Source organism: Dipodomys merriami, unplaced genomic scaffold (assembly GCF_024711535.1).
Source record: "Dipodomys merriami isolate MVZ:Mamm:240054 unplaced genomic scaffold, mDipMer1.0.p SCAF_143, whole genome shotgun sequence".
NCBI lineage: Eukaryota > Metazoa > Chordata > Mammalia > Rodentia > Heteromyidae > Dipodomys > Dipodomys merriami.
In genome coordinates this window covers 1,976,972-1,998,713 of record NW_027202749.1, presented here as the reverse complement: position 1 = coordinate 1,998,713, position 21,742 = coordinate 1,976,972, and the positions used below count along the sequence as shown (strand labels likewise).

At 59.3% G+C, this 21,742-nt stretch overlaps 1 protein-coding gene across 6 annotated transcripts in view; it reads right to left on the bottom strand.

Annotated features, from left to right (window-relative positions):
* The window catches only part of Rgs12 (regulator of G protein signaling 12), a 74,500-nt gene that overhangs the window by 10,138 nt on the left and 42,620 nt on the right, over nucleotides 1-21,742 (bottom strand). For all 6 annotated transcript variants that reach the window (XM_070021757.1, XM_070021758.1, XM_070021759.1 and 3 more), the window contains 10 exons: nucleotides 7,708-7,877; nucleotides 7,072-7,164; nucleotides 6,522-6,665; nucleotides 5,723-5,902; nucleotides 4,913-5,066; nucleotides 4,044-4,120; nucleotides 2,757-2,951; nucleotides 2,449-2,522; nucleotides 1,892-2,018; nucleotides 202-298 (listed from right to left, as the gene is read on the bottom strand). In XM_070021757.1, coding sequence (XP_069877858.1) covers nucleotides 202-298; nucleotides 1,892-2,018; nucleotides 2,449-2,522; nucleotides 2,757-2,951; nucleotides 4,044-4,120; nucleotides 4,913-5,066; nucleotides 5,723-5,902; nucleotides 6,522-6,665; nucleotides 7,072-7,164; nucleotides 7,708-7,877 — 1,311 coding nt within the window. The remainder of the gene's footprint in view (nucleotides 1-201; nucleotides 299-1,891; nucleotides 2,019-2,448; nucleotides 2,523-2,756; nucleotides 2,952-4,043; nucleotides 4,121-4,912; nucleotides 5,067-5,722; nucleotides 5,903-6,521; nucleotides 6,666-7,071; nucleotides 7,165-7,707; nucleotides 7,878-21,742) is intronic.

Sequence of the window (21,742 nt, the reverse complement as noted above, 5' to 3'; positions counted from 1 at the left end):
CCCAGCTGAGAGTAAGGCCAGGGCGCCCCCTCCCCTCCCTCCTCCCCCTCCCCTCCCTCCTCCCCCCTCGCCCCCTCCCTCCCCCCTCGCCCCCTCCCCCCCCCCACATGAGGGCCTAAGGCGGTCAGTCGGAAGACAACAGCCACTCATCAACCGCAGCAGCAGGCTGGAGGCAGGGGCAGGGGACACAGGCCAACTCACCTTTCCCTCTGCAAGAGTCTTTCTCCTCCAGGACCACCCGCTGCCCGTCCAGACTGGAGATAGGGGCACCGAGGTCCAGGGGCTCCTTCTCCCCGCTCTAGAGACAAAGAGGACACACTGATCATTGACTGAGGTTGGAGCTTTCTGGAACACTTGCTCACAGCCCAGCCACTGGGTGCAGGAATGACCCAGGCTTAAAGGCATCTCATACGGGGTGCCCCCGGGCCGGGGCCCTGAGGGCCGGGCAGGGCAGCCCTTCCCGCAGTCAGGTGACGAGGGCACAGAGGCCATGCTGTGAGCACGACACGTCTCCCGCTCACAACCCCTGAGGGCTGGCCTAAACCTCCCTGCCTCCTCTCTTCCTAAACCTGTGAGGAGCACCCCAATGGAAATTAGGGCCCAGGGCCGGTGCCCCGCCTTTGCTGCAAGCGCCCTCTGTCTTGCTGGTCCCTCTTGCTGCTCACTCACCACCACCGTTGTTTGCGCCGCGTGGCTCGCGCCTGCAAGCCTCGCTCTCAGGATGCTGAGCGCTGAGGACTGCAGGTCAAAGCCAACCCACACAGTGAAGCCTGTGGGGTTTTATCTCCAACGTACCACAAAAAATCTGGAAGTGGGGCTATGTCCTGAATGGTAGAGAGCTAGCCTTGAGAAAGCTCAGGGACAGCATCCAGGCCCCAAGTACACATGCACACACACACACAGGGGTACCTGAACTTCTCGCTCGCATTTTAAACTCCCTGTCATTAGGAGTGTGCCTAACCTGACCAGAAAGGCGGGGCTCGAAGGGGCCACGGCTGGCCACGCTATGGCCAGCGTCCCAGCTGGACTTCGGTCTGTACACCTGCCAGGTGACTAAAGGGGTCACTGACTCCTGGTGTGGAGGAATGCAGGGTTGGAGGGGGCTGCCTGGGAGCCCCTGCCACGGAGAAAGACCCCTGGAGCACCAGACAGCCCTCCACACCTCACTTGGCAGATAGAGAAACTGAGGCCCTGGGGCTAAGCGACCACCTAGGCCCTGGGCAGGACGCAGGAGGGAGGCATGCTGGGAGCCGGGCCGGGTCTGCCTCTGCCCGGTACTTCTAGAATCTGGGGCAGGGCAGACCGCTTCAGGTTCCCCCTGAGCTCGTGTTCTTGAATAATTGAGTAAGTTCCTCCTGGTTGCATCAAAGCTCTTGAGCGATTTTGAAGCCAATTTGAGAGAAAAGTAACATCCTTAACATATGTGAAGTCACAGCCAAGGAAGGAGCCGCTGCCTCGGCACACCGCCACGCCCCCGCCGCGCACACTCAGCGCACACTCAGTGCACACTCAGTGTGCTCACAGCAGCGGCGGCAGAGACGCCTGCCCGCCGCCGCTCCTGGCCTGCGTCTCCCTCCTCGGCCCAGCGCGCGTGCCAGGCGGCGCCCTGATGCATCAGGCGCGGCTCTGGGAGCGCCCGCCAGCCCGCAGAGGGCTGGGACGGCTCGGGGCCTCTGCGTCTCTGTGAGTTCCCTGAAGTAACGCCTTGGGCACATGGCAGGTCTTCCACAGCCGTGCAAGTGAACAAGGGTTTTTCCCACAGGGTTGAGTGGAGCGGCGGCAGGGAGGCTGTGGCACACGGCGTGCCCGTGCCAGCCCCTCACCGGGTCCTTGTCGGTGCAGAGATGGAGGCGCCAAAGAACCAGGCCAGGCCCGCGTGGAGAACACTCACCAGCCTCACCAGCAGGCTGCCCAGGTCCAGGCCGTACTTGGCCACCACGGGCCGCAGCACCTCCGTGACGGGCTTGGTGGGCTTGGCCTTCAGGCCCACGGACCGGTTAATCGGAACGAGATCCAGCCTGAGGGGAAGGGACGAGGGACGTTTTCAGAGACTCGCATCAGCCTGCAGTGAAGACCACAGGTCACCTTACGGACAGGACAGGGCACCGGACACAGCACCGCAGTCCTTGCGACCCGCCGGGCTCCGAGGGAGGGGGCCTGTGTGCGAGCAAGCCCACGAGGCCCCTGTGAACTCTGGGCTGCAGGGACATGCCGCCGGTCACTCCCGGCACCGCAGGCAGAGGGCACCCCTCCCTGCCCCACCGTGGTCCTAGAGCCAGGGAGGCCTGCGGGTGGGCAGGCTCCACCTTTGCCAAGCGCCAGATGGGGCACCGACCCAGGGCTGTGCCCGCTGGGGAGACGGGCAGTGCCCGGGAGTGACCGCGGCAGGAGGAGCCCCGAGGATCAGACACAGCCCCCGGGGCTTCGGAAGCCGCACTCTGCTCTTACCTAAACAAAGTGCGCTTCTCTAGCCGCAGGTCCCGCGACGCCAGGATGCTGCTGTCCTGGTGGAGCACCAGCGGCTGCAGCACAGAGAGACCGGGGTTAATGTGGGGGTGCGGGCCCGTGGGCACACAGCTGCACACAGCAAAAGAGCCGCGTCAAAAATAGCCCGCCGCATCGGCATGCAGGGCTCCGCACAGCGCAGCCCCGCAGCGCCCGCGGGGGTGGGGAGGCCGGCAGACCTGAGGCGCTAGCCGCTGGGCCGAGCGCACTGCAGCAGCCGCACGAGAGCTCACGCCTGGCCGGGCCAGTACCTTGTCCCCGCCCGCCAGGAAGAGGTCCACGGCGGCCCCGTTGATGCCCTGCCGCTCGCAGAGTCCCGCCAGGATGTCTTTGATGGAGAATCCGGACCTGACGGCCACCGAGCAGGAGGTCCCGTCCGGGAGGTGGATGCAGCAGTGCCGGGCAGCCTTGTCCCTCTCGGCCGCCGGGGTTCTGCAGGCCTCGGGCTGTGGGGCAGGGAGACGGGTCGCGGGTGCAGAGTGGCTCCCCAGGGAGAGCCCGCGGCCCACCTGCCCCCACACAGCCCGGGCAGACGCGGCTCTCCACCCAAGCCGTCTCCGGGGAGGCGCAGGAGGCAGGGTGGGGGACAAGCCCTTCACACCGCCCACCAGGGAGCGTGGCGCCCACCCAGGCCGCAGCTCAGCACAGACCCTCTCACCCCGTCACCCCCTCCCGACCCACACTCTCATTCATCATCACCCTTCCTGACAGTCTGAGCGTTATTTCCAAACCCAGCCGGCAGAGTGGTGGGCTGGCTGCAAAGATGGCCGCACGACTCCCCGCAAGCCCATGTGGGCCTTGCAGGAAGAGCGGGGCCTCGGGGCTGCCTGGGGAGGCACGCGGGGCCGTGCTGGCTCCCAGCTTGGCCCACCAGAGGCCACGCCGTGGCCCCTGAGAACACCAGAGACACGAGACTGGACTGGCTGCTGCTGCACAAGCCCCCGGCCCGGGGCCACACAGAGGTAAGATGGCCCAGGAGCTTCCATGCCCAGGGACTTGGGGCAGCGAGAGCGCAGCCAGGGTGAGCGCAAGCTGGCTCCTGGCACAGCACGGCGCTAAGCCACTGAGGTTGGGGTGGCCGGGCTGCAGAAGAGAACGGGTCTGTGCAAAGCCCTCAAGCTCGAAACCCTACGTGGTACAACTGAAGAGCTCCTCTGCATGGAAGCAGCAAGCCCCCAAAACTCACCGAGGACCCCTCAGGTCCTAGGCCAGCTGCCCAGCCCCCTCCCCAGCTGCAAAGGCCAGAACAAGCCGTGGCCAGCAGTCAGCAGAGGAGCCAGGCTGCGCCAGACCTTGCTCGTAGCGGGAGCCAAAAACTCAAACAAATTAGAACACCAGGATTAAAGAAGCAAATGCAAGCTGGATTCAGTCCTCAAGCATCTTATCTGCCAAACAGTGACCCGAGCTGCCTCTGGACCCCTGAGCTGGGGTCCGGTGCCAATTTCTAAAATGAATGCTGGGTTTTTCATGGGACAGTCTCGTCCGCACAGCCTGCGCCCCGGCGGAGGGGGCAGAGGAGGGGGGAGGGGAGGACTCACCAGGTCCACGCTCCCTGAGGAGGACACGGAGCCCTGCGACTCCCGGCGGCACAGGCTCCCGTTGGCACGAAGGGCATCTTAACAAGGAGACAGCCGGTGTGAACCCAGAGCAACAGCCTGGACTGTCCTCACGTAACACAGAGACAGACACAACGCACACAGATACACAGACACAGACACGCACAGGCACGCACATACACACGCAGACACACAGACACACACAGACACACCACCTCCAGTCCCAGAACAGAGGGAAGAGGAACGGCACTCGGGAGGTGGGAGGCTGCGGCCGGGGGAGGCAGCCCAGCCAGCCCACACAGGGCCAGCCCTGTGCTCCCAACGCGCCCCTTCACCAGGCTCTGCTCTCCAGCTCAGAGGGTCCTCTTTGGGCCCCCGCGGCCGTCCCTGTGGACAGCAGCCGAGGCTCTGGCCAGCGGCTCGTCTGACCGTGTGTGGGGCCCGCGGCCTTTGTGTGGTGGCTGATGGCCCCTGTGCACCGTGAGGCCCCTCCACAGACAGGCTCCAGCCCCCGTGACCCCCGCATGCAGAGACGCTCAGGGCTCCTGTGACAGGCACGGCCAGGGCACAGGCGTCCAGAAGGAAGCACTGAAGCGAACCACAGAGGGGACAACGGAGCAAAGAGCCGGATGCCGACAGCACGACATTTTTCACAAATGTAAAAGTTGTTTGCTGACTTGCCTAGACCTAGACGAAGCTGAGGCACGGTCCCCGCAGGAGAGGGACACAGCAGTCAGCCACCCGCAGCGTGAGTGTGAGACGCCGCAGGCGCAGTGCAGCCTTTCTCATTCCTGCAGACGGCCTCGGCACCCTCACTGCACCCCTGGCCGCGACCCGGGACCCACACGTACCGTGGGCAAGGTCCCCCTGCTCCCTCCTCTTCTGGGATCGTCCCGTGCTCCGATTCCTGGACCAGGAGAAAAAGGCCCCTTTCCGCTTCCTCTCACTGTCCTCGTCCCCCGCATCTTCATTTAGGGATCTTCCTGACTTTGATTTTCCACTTAACTGCCAGAAAATTGGAGCCTCGATTAAATCACTGAAGTCAGGCGAGTGCAAGTAGTTTCCCTCTGTAATCCCAGCGACTGAGGAGGCTGGGCCCTGAGGCAGAGCCGTTCCCAGCGCTCGGGGGCCTCTGGGGTCACTCGGGGCCTCTGGGGTCGCTCGGGGGCCTCTGGGGTCGGGGAGCTGGGGGAATGGCAGACGGTGACAGGGTACGACGCGCTGACTCACAGCCCTGACCTGCCCGACCGAAACCCTTCTCTGCAAATACTTAAGGATATTTTAAAAAATGAATCTTGAAATGACTTGGAAAAAACCCACCTCATCTCTAATAAGCCAGTGAAAAGCCAGACTTGGAGTTCAAATGGTACAGCACCAGCTGTGAGCAAAAAGCCAAGCACTCAGGATCCTGAGTTCAAGCCCCAGAGCCAGCACACACACAAAAAGAACAAAAAGGACAACACTGTAGTGTTGCTTTACGTTTCATGAAGCCAAGGATCTGAATACAGAGCTGTACACAGAAGAACTCCATGGAACAATCAAGACCCTTCTGTCAGTCAAGGAAACTGCCCTGACCACGACGCGGCCCTGCCCACAAAGCCAGAGCCCCGCAGGACGCCTCCGCGGAGGACACCGCAGCCTCCTGTCAGCCGGGCCGGCACCTTTTTCGGCGTGGACGCGCTGGAGTGCTCGGAGCTGAGGCTCTGCTTGGAGGCCGGGCTGCTGGGCACCGGCTGGGAGTCCGGGAGGGCGCGGCCTTCCACCTCCGCCAGCACGCAGTCTTGGTACATCTGGGATTTCAGGAAGCGAGTGTAGCTATCAAACTTCATCAGATTGAAAATCTGGGGAGCAAGCACCACACAATACGGTGACAGGAGGAGCCGGGGTGCCCGCCCCAGGCCCGCCCCACCGGCTGGCCCGCTCTGAAGACGCTGCCAGCCTGGCACTCCTGACGCCCGCCCGGGCCAGGCAGTCTCCTCTTCCCCTCAGGAAGCCAGCCTCTGCCCCTGCTCCATCACTCCTGCCCTGGGCCAACCCCACGCACAGGCAAAGCCAGCCGCTCTGCGGACTTGGGGCCTCAGGCTTAGAGAGCCCTTACTTAGGGAGGGGAGACCCAGGTCCGGAGGCAGCCTGGGGTCTCACAGACTGGGAGGCCTCCCCTTTGCTGTCCTTTTGTGTCAGGTCAGTCCTGCACCCCATGGCAGGGCAGCCCCCAGCGGGGCCTGTGAGGTGCAAGGTCCAGATGCGGCTGTTTAATGCCACCAGGCCACAGAATTTAAAATCACACGCAGGAGGCGGGGGGGGGGGGACTCTCAGGCGGGGGGGGGGGTCTCAGGCTGGCCAGCCCAGGCCACACGGTCAGTGCAGGGGCGCCTGGAATTATTCTTGTGGTGGTGGTGGTGGTTTTGGTCTCAGAGCCCTCACTGCACCTTGCGCCCAAGGACCCCTGGGGACCCCCACCTGGAGCTGCTGCTCCTTGAACATGTCGGGGTGCGGGGCGTTGAGGACGTCGTCCGCCAGCTGGGCCTGGCTGTCGATGTTGACTGGGGTGGTGGCCTTGCTGCACAGGAACTTGCTGAAGATCTCCCGAGCTCTGTAGGAAAGCTGAGGGACGGCCGGTCTCAGGGGCGGGGGCCACCCTCACGCCCGCCCCGCGGTCCCGAGTGGCTCTGTGAGGGCCCGGGGCGGCACATGCCCGCACGCGCGCAGGCCGCACCCGAGAGGGAGGCGCCCGGAGACAGGGACCGGCCCGGGGATGGGACGCACGGCGGCCAGCACGGTGCCGCCCTGGGCTCCCGCTGGCCCCACGCCCAGATCCGCTCTACCTCCAGCCTACTGAGGCCAAGGCTGTGACGTGGGCTCGGGGCTCACAGCCCTCACACACATTATGTTTAGACGGAGCTAAATGCCATCCGCATTGACAAGTTAATTCTGAAAAAGAAATGACCTTTCCAAATGCGCGGTGTCTCCCACGGAGCCGGCCCGGCCGCCGCGGGCAGGCGGGACTTACCTCTTTCTTGTCGTGCGCGGGGACATGATTGAAATATTCACAGGCCTGCCAGAAGAGGATGTTTTCCTCACTGAACTCTTTCCTTAGGAAGTCCTGAAACCGCAGAGGGGAGAGGTCACCCTGCGGCAGCACCCCACAGCTCGGTGCCGCGCCCCGCAGGGGCCAGCAGCAGGTGTTCACTGCCCTGTTCTTAGGAGTGCGTTGTCCCTGGGCCGCACCCGGCTTGCACAGGGGCCTTGAGTGGGTACTCTCCCCTCAGACCCCAGTCCAAGCACCGGCAGTCTTCAAGAGCTGCACTAGGCCGTCAAGTCTCACTCCCAGACATTTACAGGAAACTCCAGCCAGGCCAGGGAGTACACACCTGTAATCCCAGCACTCAGGAGGCTGAGGTGGAGGACCGTGAGTTCCAGGCCGGCCAGAGCTCGTAGTGAGACCCTGACTCACTTCAGGCAGAGAGGGGCGCACCCTAGGGAGACCGCAGGGCGGAGGGCCAGGGGGCCTGGACCTGCCGCTTACTCCGGCTGCCCAGTAACCGGGGGGACCCAGGACAGCGCTGGGCCGGGCCGCTGGGGCCCGCAGGGCGCTACCCCCGCTGAAGCAGCTCTGTAGAGCCCGCGCCCCACCCCTGCTACTCACGGAGAAGTAGCGCACACCCACGGGGTCCTGCAGCAGGCGCTCGAACGACACGGCCCAGCTGGCCACCCTCCTCTCGCACAGGCGCCGGCAGCTGTGCACGCTGGGCAGGCTGGCGTTGCTGCTCAGGCTGTGGTTGCTCACGCAGTCCTTCAGGTCGGCACCCGTCAACTCTGCGGGACCAGCACAGCGCAGCTCCAGCCCTGCCGCTCCTCCCAGGGGCCACGGTGCCCGCGCCCACGCCCGCTCTCTGCAATGCTTGCTGAATCACACCACACACGACACCACAACTGGCCCAGCACGTTCTCGACATACACAGCACTCAGACCCCCGCCCTGGCGCCGTTCACACTTACTCACACACACACGCTCTACACTACACCCACGGGGAGGAATGGGAGAATCAGGAAGCTTTAACAGAAGTGAGGGTGCACAGAGCAGAAAGAGCAGTGGCGACGCACGGCCCGGACACGCGTGACACGTGCAGGGCAGAGGCACTGGACGCAGCGGGAGTCCAAGGAAGGCTGCCGCTGCCGGGCGCCAGCAGGCACGCGTGGCCAGAGACGGCGCTCCGGGGCAGCGCAGACCCACAGCGCCCGACGCCCAGTGTGCACACAGGCTGCGTCTCAGAGCAAAGCCCTCCTGCCATGTCCGCTCTTCGTGGCACTGACAGCACAGAGTTCCTGGTTCAAAAACACACTGCTGTCCAAACAGAGACCCCGCCCAGAAGCTGGGGCATCAGCTCTGGCCTAAGCCCGGGAGGGACGGGCTGAGCAGGCACTCTAGGGACCACCACGTTCCCCGGAACGTGTCCCCCTATGGGAGCATCCTGGGTGCACGGGAGCCCAGCCCGGCCAGCCGGCGGCACGGGGGAGGCCTCGCGCTGTGTGTGGCGGAGCTGACCGGCACCCACCTCCCGCGTTCCCCGTGGCCCCCTCCCCAGTTCCGATCCCCAGTGGACCTGCTCCCTGCTCCTGTGCGGGTCAGGCCACGCAGCCGCCACGGATGAGCCCGGGGCGGGGGTGAGCAGGCCCCTACCGTGCCACCTCCCGCGGGTGGGGCTCCGGGAAGCGGCGGCCCGGGGTGAGCGCGGAGGCCTTCCCAGGACGCCTGGTCCCCAGCACCCTGCCGCTCACCTGAGACCCAGCACAGCACGTTGCTGTTGTGGGCCGGGGCAAACCTGGGGACTCAGTCACAGAACTCGGGTTGAGTGGGGGTGGCCTCACCCTCCTGTCTAGCACGACTGTTCACATGCGGCCCTCATTAGGTTCCAAGCAGCCCCATCTTCTACACACCACAGATGCGCACGTGCAGAGAAGTAACGTCACAGGACCAGCATTTGCACACGGTGAGATTTTCTTTGCACCCACCTTCCCGGCTCCACTTTTGAAATAAAGGAGCGCATGGCCCGGCCCTGGCACAGGGGGACACCGGGGAGGCCTGGCGCCAGGCTGGCATGCACACTGAGCGGCTCTTCTGGAAGACACGTCAGGGTGGGCAACATGGCCAGCGCTGAGAAGGCCAGACACTGAGAAGCCAGCAGGGTGTGGCTGCTCTGAGCAATGCTGCGGCCCCATCAAGGAACCATCTGGAAACACCTGACATGGAACGCTTGTCCACAAAGGAAGCTCCTGTTCACGTGTGAGAGGCTTGGGCACACTGGTGTGCACAGACCCTGGCTCTCCCGCCTCTGGGGCCGCCATGTCCGGTAGCTTACACCGTCTTGGTCTCCCCCTCCTCGTGCACCGAATCCCATGTCCGGTAGCTTGCACCGTCTTGGTCTCCCCCTCCTCGTGCACCGAATCCCATGTCCGGTAGCTTGCACCGTCTTGGTCTCCCCCTCCTCGTGCACCGAATCCCGTTGTGCATTAACAGAGCTTTTGTCAGCCCTGCACCTTCCCTTGGGGCCAGCTCCCCACCCACGACCCACAGTGAGCCAAAGGGTGGAGAGATCTCCAGGCCCACTGTGCACAGCAGGTGCACCCCGGGACAGAAGACCAAGTCCAGGAAGGGGCTGAGGTCTCGGGACAGGCGGGTCACTAGGTGGAGACGGGTCTCACCTGACCTCCAGTGCCCGTGAAGTCCGACCCAGGTGACCAGATTTCAGTGTAAAATGCAATTAGAGAAATACTGGGAGACCCGAGGTAGTCCTTGAAGACACCTGGTAAAGACACCTGCACGTGTAGGTTCACAGCCACACGCGCACGTTGACTGCTGCTCTACTCACAACAGCCCAGTGCCCCACAACAAAAGGCGGTCCACACACACCGTGGGACTTGACTCATCCTCAGAATAAATAGTATTATGTCACCTGGAAGGAAACGGATAGACCTCGAAAAAAATAGTTACATCAAGTAAGCCAGGCTCAGAGAGAAACATGGTGCATGCTTTCTCTCACGTGTGGAAGCTCAATCTAAAATACAAACACACGTGGCAACATACGCAGGTGATACGCACATGCACACTAACGGCTAAAGGAGAGTTAGACTTGGGGGAGGAGCCCAAGGATTTTGAACTAATGAATTGTTCAAAAAATGAATACCAGGAAGTAGAAAGATTTGGGGGCACAGGAATGGAGGGAGGAGGGAGAACTAACGCAGTCGCTACATTCAATGCACACTATGTGGAAGTGGGGGGGAGATGGCAGAGAACGGTGGACAGGGTGATCCACTCACAGCTGACCTGCGGGCTGTAAGCCCTCTACCCACGTGCCTGTCAGTCCCCGCACCCTGCTGCTGCGGGGGGGGGGGGGGCGAGGGGAGGAAGTCCAGCTCCCAGACAGCCCAGCTCTCGAGCCTGCTCCGGCCCGCTCCACACCCTGCGCCCGGCAGGCTGCACCAGCACAGCCCTGCCCATCCCAGCCACAAGCCGGCACCCGGGGTGGTCCGGCCGCTCCAGAGCTAGCTGCCGAGGTGCTGTGCTTGTGCAGTGATTGAGTGAATGAACATAGGAGTGCTGACTGGAAATGTAAGCTAAACATGACCCAAGCGTTGATAGACTTATCTTTATGATAAGAGCTAGCCTATACCAAAGGCAGAACTTTCTAGACTCATAAACCAATACAGGCACTTTGAAAGTCTAAGCAAGAAGTGAACATTTTCCTCACACAAAACCAACCTGGACCCTCGAGTGTGTGTGCGCTGGCCTCGCACTCAGCTCCTCAGTGTGCACCAGTGCGTGGAAGGCCCAGCCTCGAGCGTGAGGGGGAGCGGAGGCCATCTCTAGGTGTCCAGGCTAGGGACGTAATGCTCAGGAAACAAGGGTGTCCTCGCCAAAACTGTAGACACCGTCCAGCGAAGGGGGGGGGCGTGCAATGCGTGAGACCGGGGGCCTCCTTCAGACCCTGGGGGCACACCCTCCCTCACGTGACCGGGAGAGCCGCCCCCCACCCCATGCAGGGCTGCGGTCACAAGTCCAACACGGGGGCCCTGGAGCAGAGGGGCGTCCAAGGCCAGCGCCAGGCCACCCCACATGCTCACAGCCTCCAGGTCACACAGGTTCAGAGTGGAAAATCAGAGAGGATGATAGAGCCCTTCGACGGACGGTACACAGAATCACATGAGCACAGTATGATCCTACTTGGGTAAAATGTGAGCACACAAATGGATGGAGTGTGTGCACACACGTGTGCAGAAGGCCGTGGGGGTGTGGATGGAGCGTGTGCACACACGTGTGCAGAAGGCCGTGGGGCGTGGATGGAGCATTGCACACACGTGTGCAGAAGGCCGTGGGGCGTGGATAGAGCGTGTGCACACACGTGTGCAGAAGGCCATGGGGCGTGGATGGAGCGTGTGCACACACGTGTGTAGAAGGCCGTGGGGGCGTAGATGGAGCGTGTGCACACACGTGTGCAGAAGGCCGTGGGGCGTGGATGGAGCGTGTGCACACACGTGTGTAGAAGGCCGTGGGGGTGTGGATGGAGCGTGTGCACACACGTGTGCAGAAGGCCGTGGGGTGTGGATGGAGCATGTGCACACACGTGTGCAGAAGGCCGTGGGGCGTGGATGGAGCGTGTGCACACACGTGTGCAGAAGGCCGTGGGGGACAGGCGGCAGCAAGGCCCGTAGGGTTGTGGCAGAGACACCCTGTGGAGTGGAAATCTCAGCACCATGCTCGACACAACAGGCACAGAAAGTTCCATTCTTGTGGAGCTGCAGTCTACAGCATGTTCTAGAACTGTCCTCCTGCATGGAAAACCGTCTGTGTTCACCGAAGGCTTGACCCGGACCCCATGAGCACTGCCCTCTGACGTTCCCTGCGATCCGACAGCTCGCGGTCCAGCTCGCGGCCCGGCGGCAGGCGACGCGGCCCGGCCGGAGCCACAGCCGTCCACGCGCCCCCCGCCGCCAGCAGCTGGCAGGGGGGACGCACCCTCCCCGCTTCCCGTCACCTCAGAGACTTTTTCTGAGGGTTTGTTGTGGGTTTTCATTTTCTGAGTCACCGAAGTGCTCTTCTGGTGAGAGGGTTTTTGTGGTCTGTCAGATAAGCCAGAAAAGCCACCACATCGCTACTGATTGGTTGGCAAAGGGACAACATGTAACAAATTTAAGTGACACCTAAGTTTGGGGCTAGCGTCACAGCACAGGCCCTCAACCCCGCGTCACCTCTAGTCACGCCGCCCAGGTGGCAGGCCGCCGTCCCTGCACAGGCTCGCCCCGGACCACACGGACCCCCTCTCCCCCGCCCCGCGTGGCAGGCAGACCCGCAGGCCGGTGAGGGACTTTACCTGGGCAGAGCCGATACGAGCCGCTGTGAGGCCATTTAGCCCAGTACTTCCAACCGTTCAGCGTCAGCCACCCCTCTGCACCCATCCCCGGGGCCGCGCAGGGCCATGCTGCCCGGCTCCACCCGGGCCTCCAGGAGTGGCAGCCGCCGCAGCTTCTCCAGGGACAGCCCCGCTCCACAGGCCTCCCGGGGCGGAGGCTCCACTCCGCTGCCCCGTGCATACATAATTCACAGCCGCTGAATTATTTACACGAGGAGTCAGGAGACAGCGGGGCCGCGCACGCTCGCACGCCTGCCCGGCGGGCGGAGGCCGAGGCTGAGCCCTGCACGGAGAGCAAGAAACAAACTCCCGGCTTCCAAGTATGAGATTGCTACGCTTGTGCCCGTGTGTGCTTTGATGCCAAACACGTTTAATTGCATAAACACAAGTGATCGCTAGTGGTCTCCTAGGTAAGAGGCAAATGAACCACGCCAAGCCACATCCAAAGCAAAACACACCACACGCTGGAAAGCCTGGAGCCCTGGAAGCCACGGCCACCACACAGGCCGACACCGCCCCCACCCCCGCCCTCCCTCCAGGACCTCACCCCATGGCCTGGGCAGAGCCAGGCCACCTTGAGAGCCTCTCCAGGTACAGAAGCTCTCCACACACATGGCAGTGCCAGCTGTGAAGGGCCCATAACCACGTCTACTTACTAGCGTGACAACACATGCCCACCCGCCAGCACCAAGAGGCAGCCACTTGCCTACCCAGCCAGCGCCTACACTGCCAGCCCACCACCCACCTCACCAGCTGCCTACTGGCCCCACCCACCTCACCAGCTGCCTACTGCCCCCACCACCCACCTCACCAGCTGCCTACTGCCACCTTCCTTCACCCGTGGCCGATCCTCCCGTCAAAGCAGTGAGTCCTTCAAGGAAATCATCCAGGAGCCTGCTGCGGCTTTGGAGCTAGGGCTCCAAGGAAGGAGGGGTGCATGGGCGGGAGCCTCGGCCCTGTCCCTACCTCCGTGAGGTGGCTGGTACAGGCCTGGGGAAGCCACCCAGCTCCTCACGTGAGCACTGCTCTGCCTGTGAGGACAGAGCCCTGCCGATGATGTGACCTGACGCCCCGACCCCACAGCAGCCCGATCGCCTGGCCCGCTCCCCAGCCAGGCTGCTCGGGTCTTGGACGGGGCCCCTGCCCAGGGCACGGCCGTGGCGGTGGGGCGGGCGGTGCCCCCCAGCTCCCAGCTGACTCCCGGTGCCCACGAGCAGGCAGGCTTCTCCTAGCCAGACCTCGCAGCCCACCCAAGAGCAAAGCCCCCGTGGCAAGCACGCCCCCAGCACCGCGCGCGCCTACAAGAAAACCTTCTCGGTTGGCGCTTAAGCGCCCGGCTCACAACCACCCAAGGAGCTCCCACCCCGCAAAGAACCTCTCAGCATCTGAGCGGCAGAGCCTTCTGGAGGAAAATGCCAAGCAGATGGCAAATGCTGAAGAGCCTGCGTGGCCTCGGGCGGGCAGCGCGGCCAGCGCGCGCGTGGGGTCAGCGTGGCAAGTGGGGGCGAGGGGAGAGGAGGCCTGGTCACGACCGGTGCTGACGGGAGGCGCGGCGCGCAGCCAGCCCGGCAGAGCTGAGTGCCCGGCCCCCGCCTGCCAGGCCTGAGCCGAGGACGCCTGGGGGTCGCGCCCTTCACAGAGCAGCTACGCTTCCCAGAGACTCAGGAATCTGAGTCCTGCAGGCTGGCCTGCCCCACCAAGAAGACAGACTCCACACACACACACACACACACACACACACGCACGCACGCACGCACGCACACACGCACGCACGCACGCACGCACGCACGCACACACGCGCGCACACATGCACGCACGCACACACACACGCACGCACGCACGCACAGACATGCGCACGCACACACACACGCACGCACACGCACGCACACACACACGCACGCACGCACACGCACGCACACACACACGCACGCACACACACACGCACGCACGCACGCACGCACACACGCTCAGACACGTGCACGCACGCACGCACACGCACGCATGCACGCACGCACACACACACACGCGCACACACACACGCGCACACACACACACGTGCGTGCGCGCACGCGCTCTCGGGCTGGGGAGGAAGGTCAGAACTGCCACTCCCCTCCCCACAGCTGCGACAGGCCGCACGTGACAGCAGGCAGGGTGGTGAGCGGCGCTTGTCCGGCAGGCCAAAGAGGAGGCAAGGACCCTCCTCGGCGGACCGTGCCCCAGGGGGCCAGCCTGGGCTCCTGCAGCAAAGGCCACATTCAGAGGAAGGAGGCATGCTGAGCACTGTAGCTCATGCCTATAATCCCAGCCACACGGGAGGGAACGAGTGGAAGGACTGAAGTTCAAGGATAGCTTGAGCAAAAAAGTTAGCAAGAAAAAAGAAAGCAAGATCCTCGCTCGAGCAATAACCCAGGTGCGGTGGTACACATCTGTGAGTCCCAGCAGGCAGGAGGCTGTGGTCAGAGGCTGGGCCTGGGAAAACACAAGACCCCTCCATTCCCCTCTCCCCAAACGATCATCTAAAAACAATGGTTGGGAGTAGGGTCCAGCACCAGAGCACCTGCCCAGCAAACACAGGCTCTGGTGACCCTCATGCCGGGGGAAGGGCCGTGAGAGACAAGGAGAGACTCACGGCCCGCGGCCCGCCTAGACGTCACGTCATTTTAATCATAAAAGCGGTCCAGCCGGAGAGCGTGGCTCAGGGGCGAAGGCAACAGCACAGCAAGAGTGAAGCCCCGTTCAACCCCACTGCTGCCAAAGGGGAGGAGCAGAGAGGGAGGGAGGGAGGCGCAGCACTGGTACACGCAGTACTTGAACTTGCACTTGACTGCAACTTTATCAAGCAAGCAATTTTAAACGCTGGAGCTCCCAAAACTCCGCTGAGCGAGGTGCCCGTCCCCTGCCCCCGGGCCGGCGCCTCCCGGCCTGCAGAGCCGCTGGCGGGAGGGCACCCACTCCTCCTCCAGGTCCCCCCTCCCCTTCCCCTCCCCCCCCCCCCGAGACAGCTCGGCAGACCCCGAGTGCGGGCCGCCTCGGGACCTGCCATGCAGCCCTGTGGCCCCAGCGCCGGCGATGGTGTTGACCACGCGCGGAGGCGCAGACACAACTCGGGAAACGTCCACATTCCCAGGAAGGCAGTATGAAAAACAGGGCGGGTTCCGTCTACTTGCAAATCTTTATAGGGGTCTTTCCTGTGAGAGGCTGTCAGTCATGGAGTTTCCCTCCGTCCTGACTCTGGTGTTCACGCCGAGGACAGGTCTGCCTGGCCAAGCTGTGGTGTGTGCGGAGCAAGGCTGCGTGCCACGTTACCGTCGGGGCTTCCTGCAGTCAGACCTGCCCACGGTGTCCTCAGTGTGGCTGCGCCCACTGCCTGGCTGGCTGAGGGAAACACAGCACAAACACAGATGCCCAAAGCAGCGGGCATGAGAGCCGTGAAAGCCCCCGGGAGTGGGACAGCTTGTTACAGGGCCTTACTCAACCTAAGCTGACTAGGACACTCATCTAGAACATAGTGGTCTTGTGGGACAAATGCATCCTTAACTTCCCAATCCCGCCAGCCCCCATTCGTTTATCTAATCAGTTTCTATTTCTTATAGTCTGTATTTTCCTTTAAAAAGTCAACTTGCTCTAATAACCATATGTATTCATAGAAAGTTGCTGCTAGAATTCTCTCAACGCTACTTTCTAGCCAGAGCTGGGAGCTGCTTCTCTTGGTGCTGCGTCTGTCGATCCCTCTCCCGCGTCACAATTGTTGAAAACTCATCTGTTTGCATTATTATTATTAGCTACATGTGTTTTGTGGGGGTTTTTTCTTATTTTTGTCAGTTGTGGGGCTTGAATTCAGAGCCTGGCCGCTGTCCCTGAGCTTTTCACTGAAGGCTAGCACTCTACCTCTTTAAGCCACAGCACCACTTCTGGTTTTCCAGTGGCTAATTCTCCAATTAAGAGTCTCACGGACTTTCCTGCACGGGCTGGCTTCAAATCACAATCCTCAGGTCTCAGCCTCCTGAGTAGCTAGAATTACAGGTGTGAGCCACCGGCACCCGGCTTATGCATTTGTTTTGTGATATATTTTGTTCATTTCCAGGTTTATCCTTATTTCCTTCATCTTAAGTTACATTCATTTTGTTCTTTTTTTTCTTACTATTTCAAACTTTTTTTCCTATTTACAGTTAGTGCTTTACGTTACTGTTGCATAGATTATTCTGAAGCATGGTTTAAATTTTTTAATGTAGAAAGCCCTCCCATGTTCATGGACTGGTGGAATTAATATGCCAAAGGCGATCTACAAACAACATAATCCCCTCAAAATCCCAATGCCACTCTTCACCAGTATACAGAAAACAAGCCAAAAATTCATATGGAACCACAAAAGACCGCAAATAGCCACAGCAATTTTAGACTGAAAAAGCAATGCTGGTAGAATCACAACCCCAGACCTCTAGCTTTACTACAGAGCTCTAATAACAAAAACAACTTGGTACTGGCACAAGAACAGGCCTGAAGAGCAGTGGAACAGACTAGAAGACCCAGAAATAAAGCCATACTCTTAACAGTTATCTGAAATTTGACAAGGGAGCCAAAAACATATGGTGGAAAAAGATAACCTTGTCGATAATTGTGACGGGAACACTGGACGTCACATGAAGAAAACTTAACATGGGATGCCTGCTGTCACCACCTACCAAGAGGAACTCAAAGCGGAACTGTGAAACTACTCCAAGACACTGTAGGAGAAATGTTAGAACTCATAAAGCATAGTAGGAACTTTTTGAAAAAAGTCCCAGGGGCATAGTAAATAGGAGAAAGTTGACAAATGGGATTACATCAAAATAAAAAAAAGGGTTTGCACAGCAGCGGACAGGAGCACAGTGGGAATGCATGCTAGTACAACCACGCGGACGGCCATCTGGAGGGTCCTCAAACAACTAACCTTAGACCCACCCCAGGACCCAGCCACACAACACTCAGGCTTCGGCCCAAGCTTCATGAGCCAGGGTATGACTGGGAGAGAGTGAGGAACAGATGATACAGCAGGGAAGGAAATGCACTCATTACTGACTCATGTAAATGGAACCCCTCTGTCTAGCACCTCTATAATAACAATAAAAATTTTAAAAAGACAGCCAACATCCTAGGGGAAAATCTTTACCAGCAATAGATCTGACGAAGGCCTAATATTCAAAATATGCAAGGAGCTCAAAATTAAACCCCACACACAAAAACTAAGAAACCAATCTATTGATTGGGCAGAGGAACTAAGGAGAGACTTCTCGGAAGCAAGAATGGCAAATGGATGCGTGAGAAAATGCTCAACATCCCTCTCTGGCCATAAAGGAAATGCACATCAAAACAACTGTGAGACTCCAGCTCACCCCAGCTAGACTGGACCAGAATTCACACAACAAATGCAGGTGGGGATGTGGGAAAAGAGGAACCCACTGCACTGCTGGAGGGAGTGTGAACTAAAACGACCACGCGGGACAGCAGTCTGGAGGGACCTCAGAAAACTCAACATGTCACACAGAGTAACATTTATCGGGATGGAAACAAGAGGTTTTCCTCTTTGTTGCTGTTTTTGTTTTCTTTTTTTTTTTTTACTTGTTTGTTTAGTTGTATCTTTCGGAGGGTAAGGGGAGGCACAAAAAATTAGACGCTACATTGAAAATCAACTATACAACTTGTGGGTAGGGATGGGAGGGAAAAACTTGGGAAGTGTAAGGGAAGGAGTAACATTGCCCAAAAAGAAATGTACACTTTACCTGTAACTGTAACCCCCCAAAACCACCTTTATGATAACAAAAAAAGAGAAGGAAACATAGACCTTCCCTGTGACCCAGCCAAACCACTGTGGGCATCTACCCTGATCCTTACAAGTCAGGATACAATAAAACACTCACACATCCAGATGCCCTACAACAGATGAGTGGATCAATAAAATGTGGTACCTACACACAATGAAATGTTACTCATCCTTTAGAAAGAGTAAGATGATGTCATCTGCAGGGAAATGGATGGATCTAGAACAAATTGTGCTAAGTGAGGTCAGCCAAGCTCAGAGAGACAAAAGATGAATGTTTTCTCCCATCAGTGGAAGCTCGATCTAAAACAGAACTGGGCATGATAAGCTATGCAGGCTCTAGGCATTCCTGCACGCAGTCCAGCTAAAGGAGGCAACCCTTCAGGGAGGAACACAAAGGCGTGACAAGTCTGAACATTTAAGTGCTATGTATCAAAATGAACTCTGGGAAATGAAAACGTGGTTTTTGCTGTTGGTGGTGGAGGTGGTGGTGGTATTTTTGCTTTGGGGTTTTTTTTGGGGGGGAAGGGACAGATAAAGCGGGGGTAGGAAGGAAGGGTGAACAATTCAATCATGCTGTTTGGTAGATATTATGTAGGAAATGAGCTATGTAACTTGTGGGCAGGAACAAGACAAGAAAACTGGGGGAAAGCAAAGGAAGGAGTGATAGTATCCACAAAAGAAGTGTACTGGTTAGGGGCTGGGAAGTTGGCTCTGTGGTAGAATGCTTGCCTTACATGCAAGAAGCCCTGGGTTCTATTCCTCAGCACCACATAAGCAGAAAAAGCCGGAAGTGGTGCTGTGGCTCATGTGGTAGAGCATTAGCCTTGAGTGAAGAGCTGAGGGACAGTGCTCAGGCCCAGAGTTCAGGCCCCATGACTGACAAAAAGAAAAGAAAAGAAAAGAAAAGAAATGCACTGGTTACTGAAAAACTAAGCCCTCTGTACAACACCTTAATAATAACAATAAAATTATAGTTAAAAATAAAATTAAAGCCAAATGCTGGTGGCTCACGCCTGTAATCCTAGCTATTCAAGAGGCTGAGATCTGAGGATCACGGTTCAAAGCCAGCTCCAGCAGGAAAGTCCATGAGATTCTTACCTCCAATAAGCCACCAGAAAACCAGAAGTGGCGCTGTGGCTCAAGTAGTAGAGCACTCACCTTGAGCTGAAGAGTTGAGGAACAGCGCCCAGGCCCAGAGTTCAAGCCCCATGACAGACAAATTTTTTTTAATTTAATTAAAAATTTAATGTATAATAGATAAGGATGGTAAGCATTTTCTGCAGAAGTTAGGGTGGTGAATGCTTCCAGCTCTGCCAGCCATGTGGTCTCTGTCACAACTGCTCAAGTCTGCAATCCAAAGAAAACTCAGCAGTGAGTGACCGAGGATGATGTGTGACAATAAACCTTTATGGATCCATAAAAAAAAAATTTAATGTATAAATTCTATTTTTTATTCTGGCATCTATTTACATTGCTGCCAGGAGATCCATGCTATAGTACTTTTACATTTGATAAATGTTCTGTATGCCTTTTTTGGGGGGGGGGGTCCGGTCGTGGGGCCTGAACTCTGGGCCTGGGCACTGTCCCTCAGCTCTTCAGCTCAAGGCTAGCGCTCTACCACTTGAGCCACAGCGCCACTTCCGGCTTTTTTTCTTTTTGCTTATGTGGTGCTGAGGAATTGAACCCAGGGCCTCAGGCATGCAAGGCAAGCGCTCTACCACTGAGCCACCTTCCCAGCCCCTCTGTATGCCTTTGAGAAAATGTACTCTACACTGGGCTGGAAGATCTGTCTCTGGTGGTCTGTCTGTCACTCAGCTGTCGCTGGGGCACATGGCCGGCGTGCTTCCGGGAGGATGTGTCCGCAGCCGGAGCCTGCCTCCCTCGGCTCACGCATGCAATGCTGTCGTTTTGGTGCACAATGTCTGCTTTGTCCTGCTTTGTTCACCGTGAACTGTCCTGTCTGATACGAATATTGCTACTCCAGTTTTCTTGTTTCATAATATCCGCCTGTACGTTTTCTTTCATTTATTTCTGTCTTTCTCGCTGCTTTGTTGTGAAATTGGACTTGGGACAACGTAAACAGTGTCTGTCTCCTTTGATCTCGCCCCTTCCGCTGCTCGGGTCCTGTCCCTCAGGTCCTGCTTTGGACTCTTCTCCCCAGTCCCTCTAGGCAGCCATCGTCCCCACAGCCAGTGGAGCGGCGGCGTGCCTGTGGGGGCAGAGGCAGGCTGCGTGCGGGCAGGCGCGGCTGGCTGCGGCGCTGAGCGAGGCCGAGGCCGGTGGGAGGGCGCCGAGGGATGGGCGCTCGGGAGCGGGGGAGGGGGGTGCTGCACGCGCGCACACGCGGCGGGGGGGAGCCTCACGCATCACCCACCCGTGTGCGTGGAGGTCACAGGAGCACGCTGTGGGACGCACACGGGGCGGCGGCTCTCGCACGCTCCGGCCTCTGACATGGGGCCCCTGCGCTGCGGGTCCTGGGGGTGAGGCCCAAGCCTCTCGTGTGTCGGCACGTGGCAGTCCACCGCACCCCTGGGCACTTTGGTGTCAGACTCAGCGGCCTCCCAGGGCCCCGAGGACGCGAGCCCTCACCCACCGACGGCTCCCTTCAGCCTCCGTGAGTCTTTGATAATCATTTCAAAAACTACTCGTGCACAGGCAAGACTCGCAGCCACCGCCCAGCCCCTCCCCGTCCGGTCCTCCCCACGTCTGCCAAGTTCACAGCCACACAGGTGTGCGTGCACACACACTCAGAGCAAGCCTTCCAGGCCGGTCTGAGGCCTCCCCCGTGTGCTCCAGCTGCCCGCGTTCCTCTTCCTCCCTCCTCCTCAGCACGGCCTGTCCCTCCTTCTGCCCCAGACGCAGGGTGGGGCCAGATCAGGCCCTGCCACGCCCACGCGCGCGCATCCTGCCCGCATGGGCGTCCCTGCAACACCTGGCACATTACCACCGCCTTCTTCTTCCTCTTCTCAACCAGAGCCTCCCGAAGGGCGAAGGGCGAAGGGCGAAGGGCGAAGGGTGAGGGGCGCCAAGCCGCCTGATGAATGCGGGGTTTAGATATTTTTAGAAGCCATTCATCTTGAAGACGTGGTTTTGTAACAGGCGAACAAACCAGTTCGCCCTCTGCTTGTCCCACAGAGGACTGGCCTCAGGGAGCGAGCAGCTGCAGCAACAACAGTTAGAAACGCAGTTGCCCTGGTCAGTGGTTGTTTGTGACTTGTGGCAATGCTTCTAGGAAAAGCTTTATGTAGATTCCAAAGCGCCGTATTGCACCAGCTCGGATAGAAGAAAGCACTGGTGCCAGTGACTTAAACACTGGCTCTACAGTGTGTAAGAAAAACGCAAGTGCTTGAAGACAAGCAAAGAGAGACATGTCAGTAGGTGTCCAGGTGCCCGACAAACAGCAGTAATGTGACGTAAGTCCTGATCTACTGACGGATGACAAGACTAACAAAGCAGAATGCAGCCACATACAGG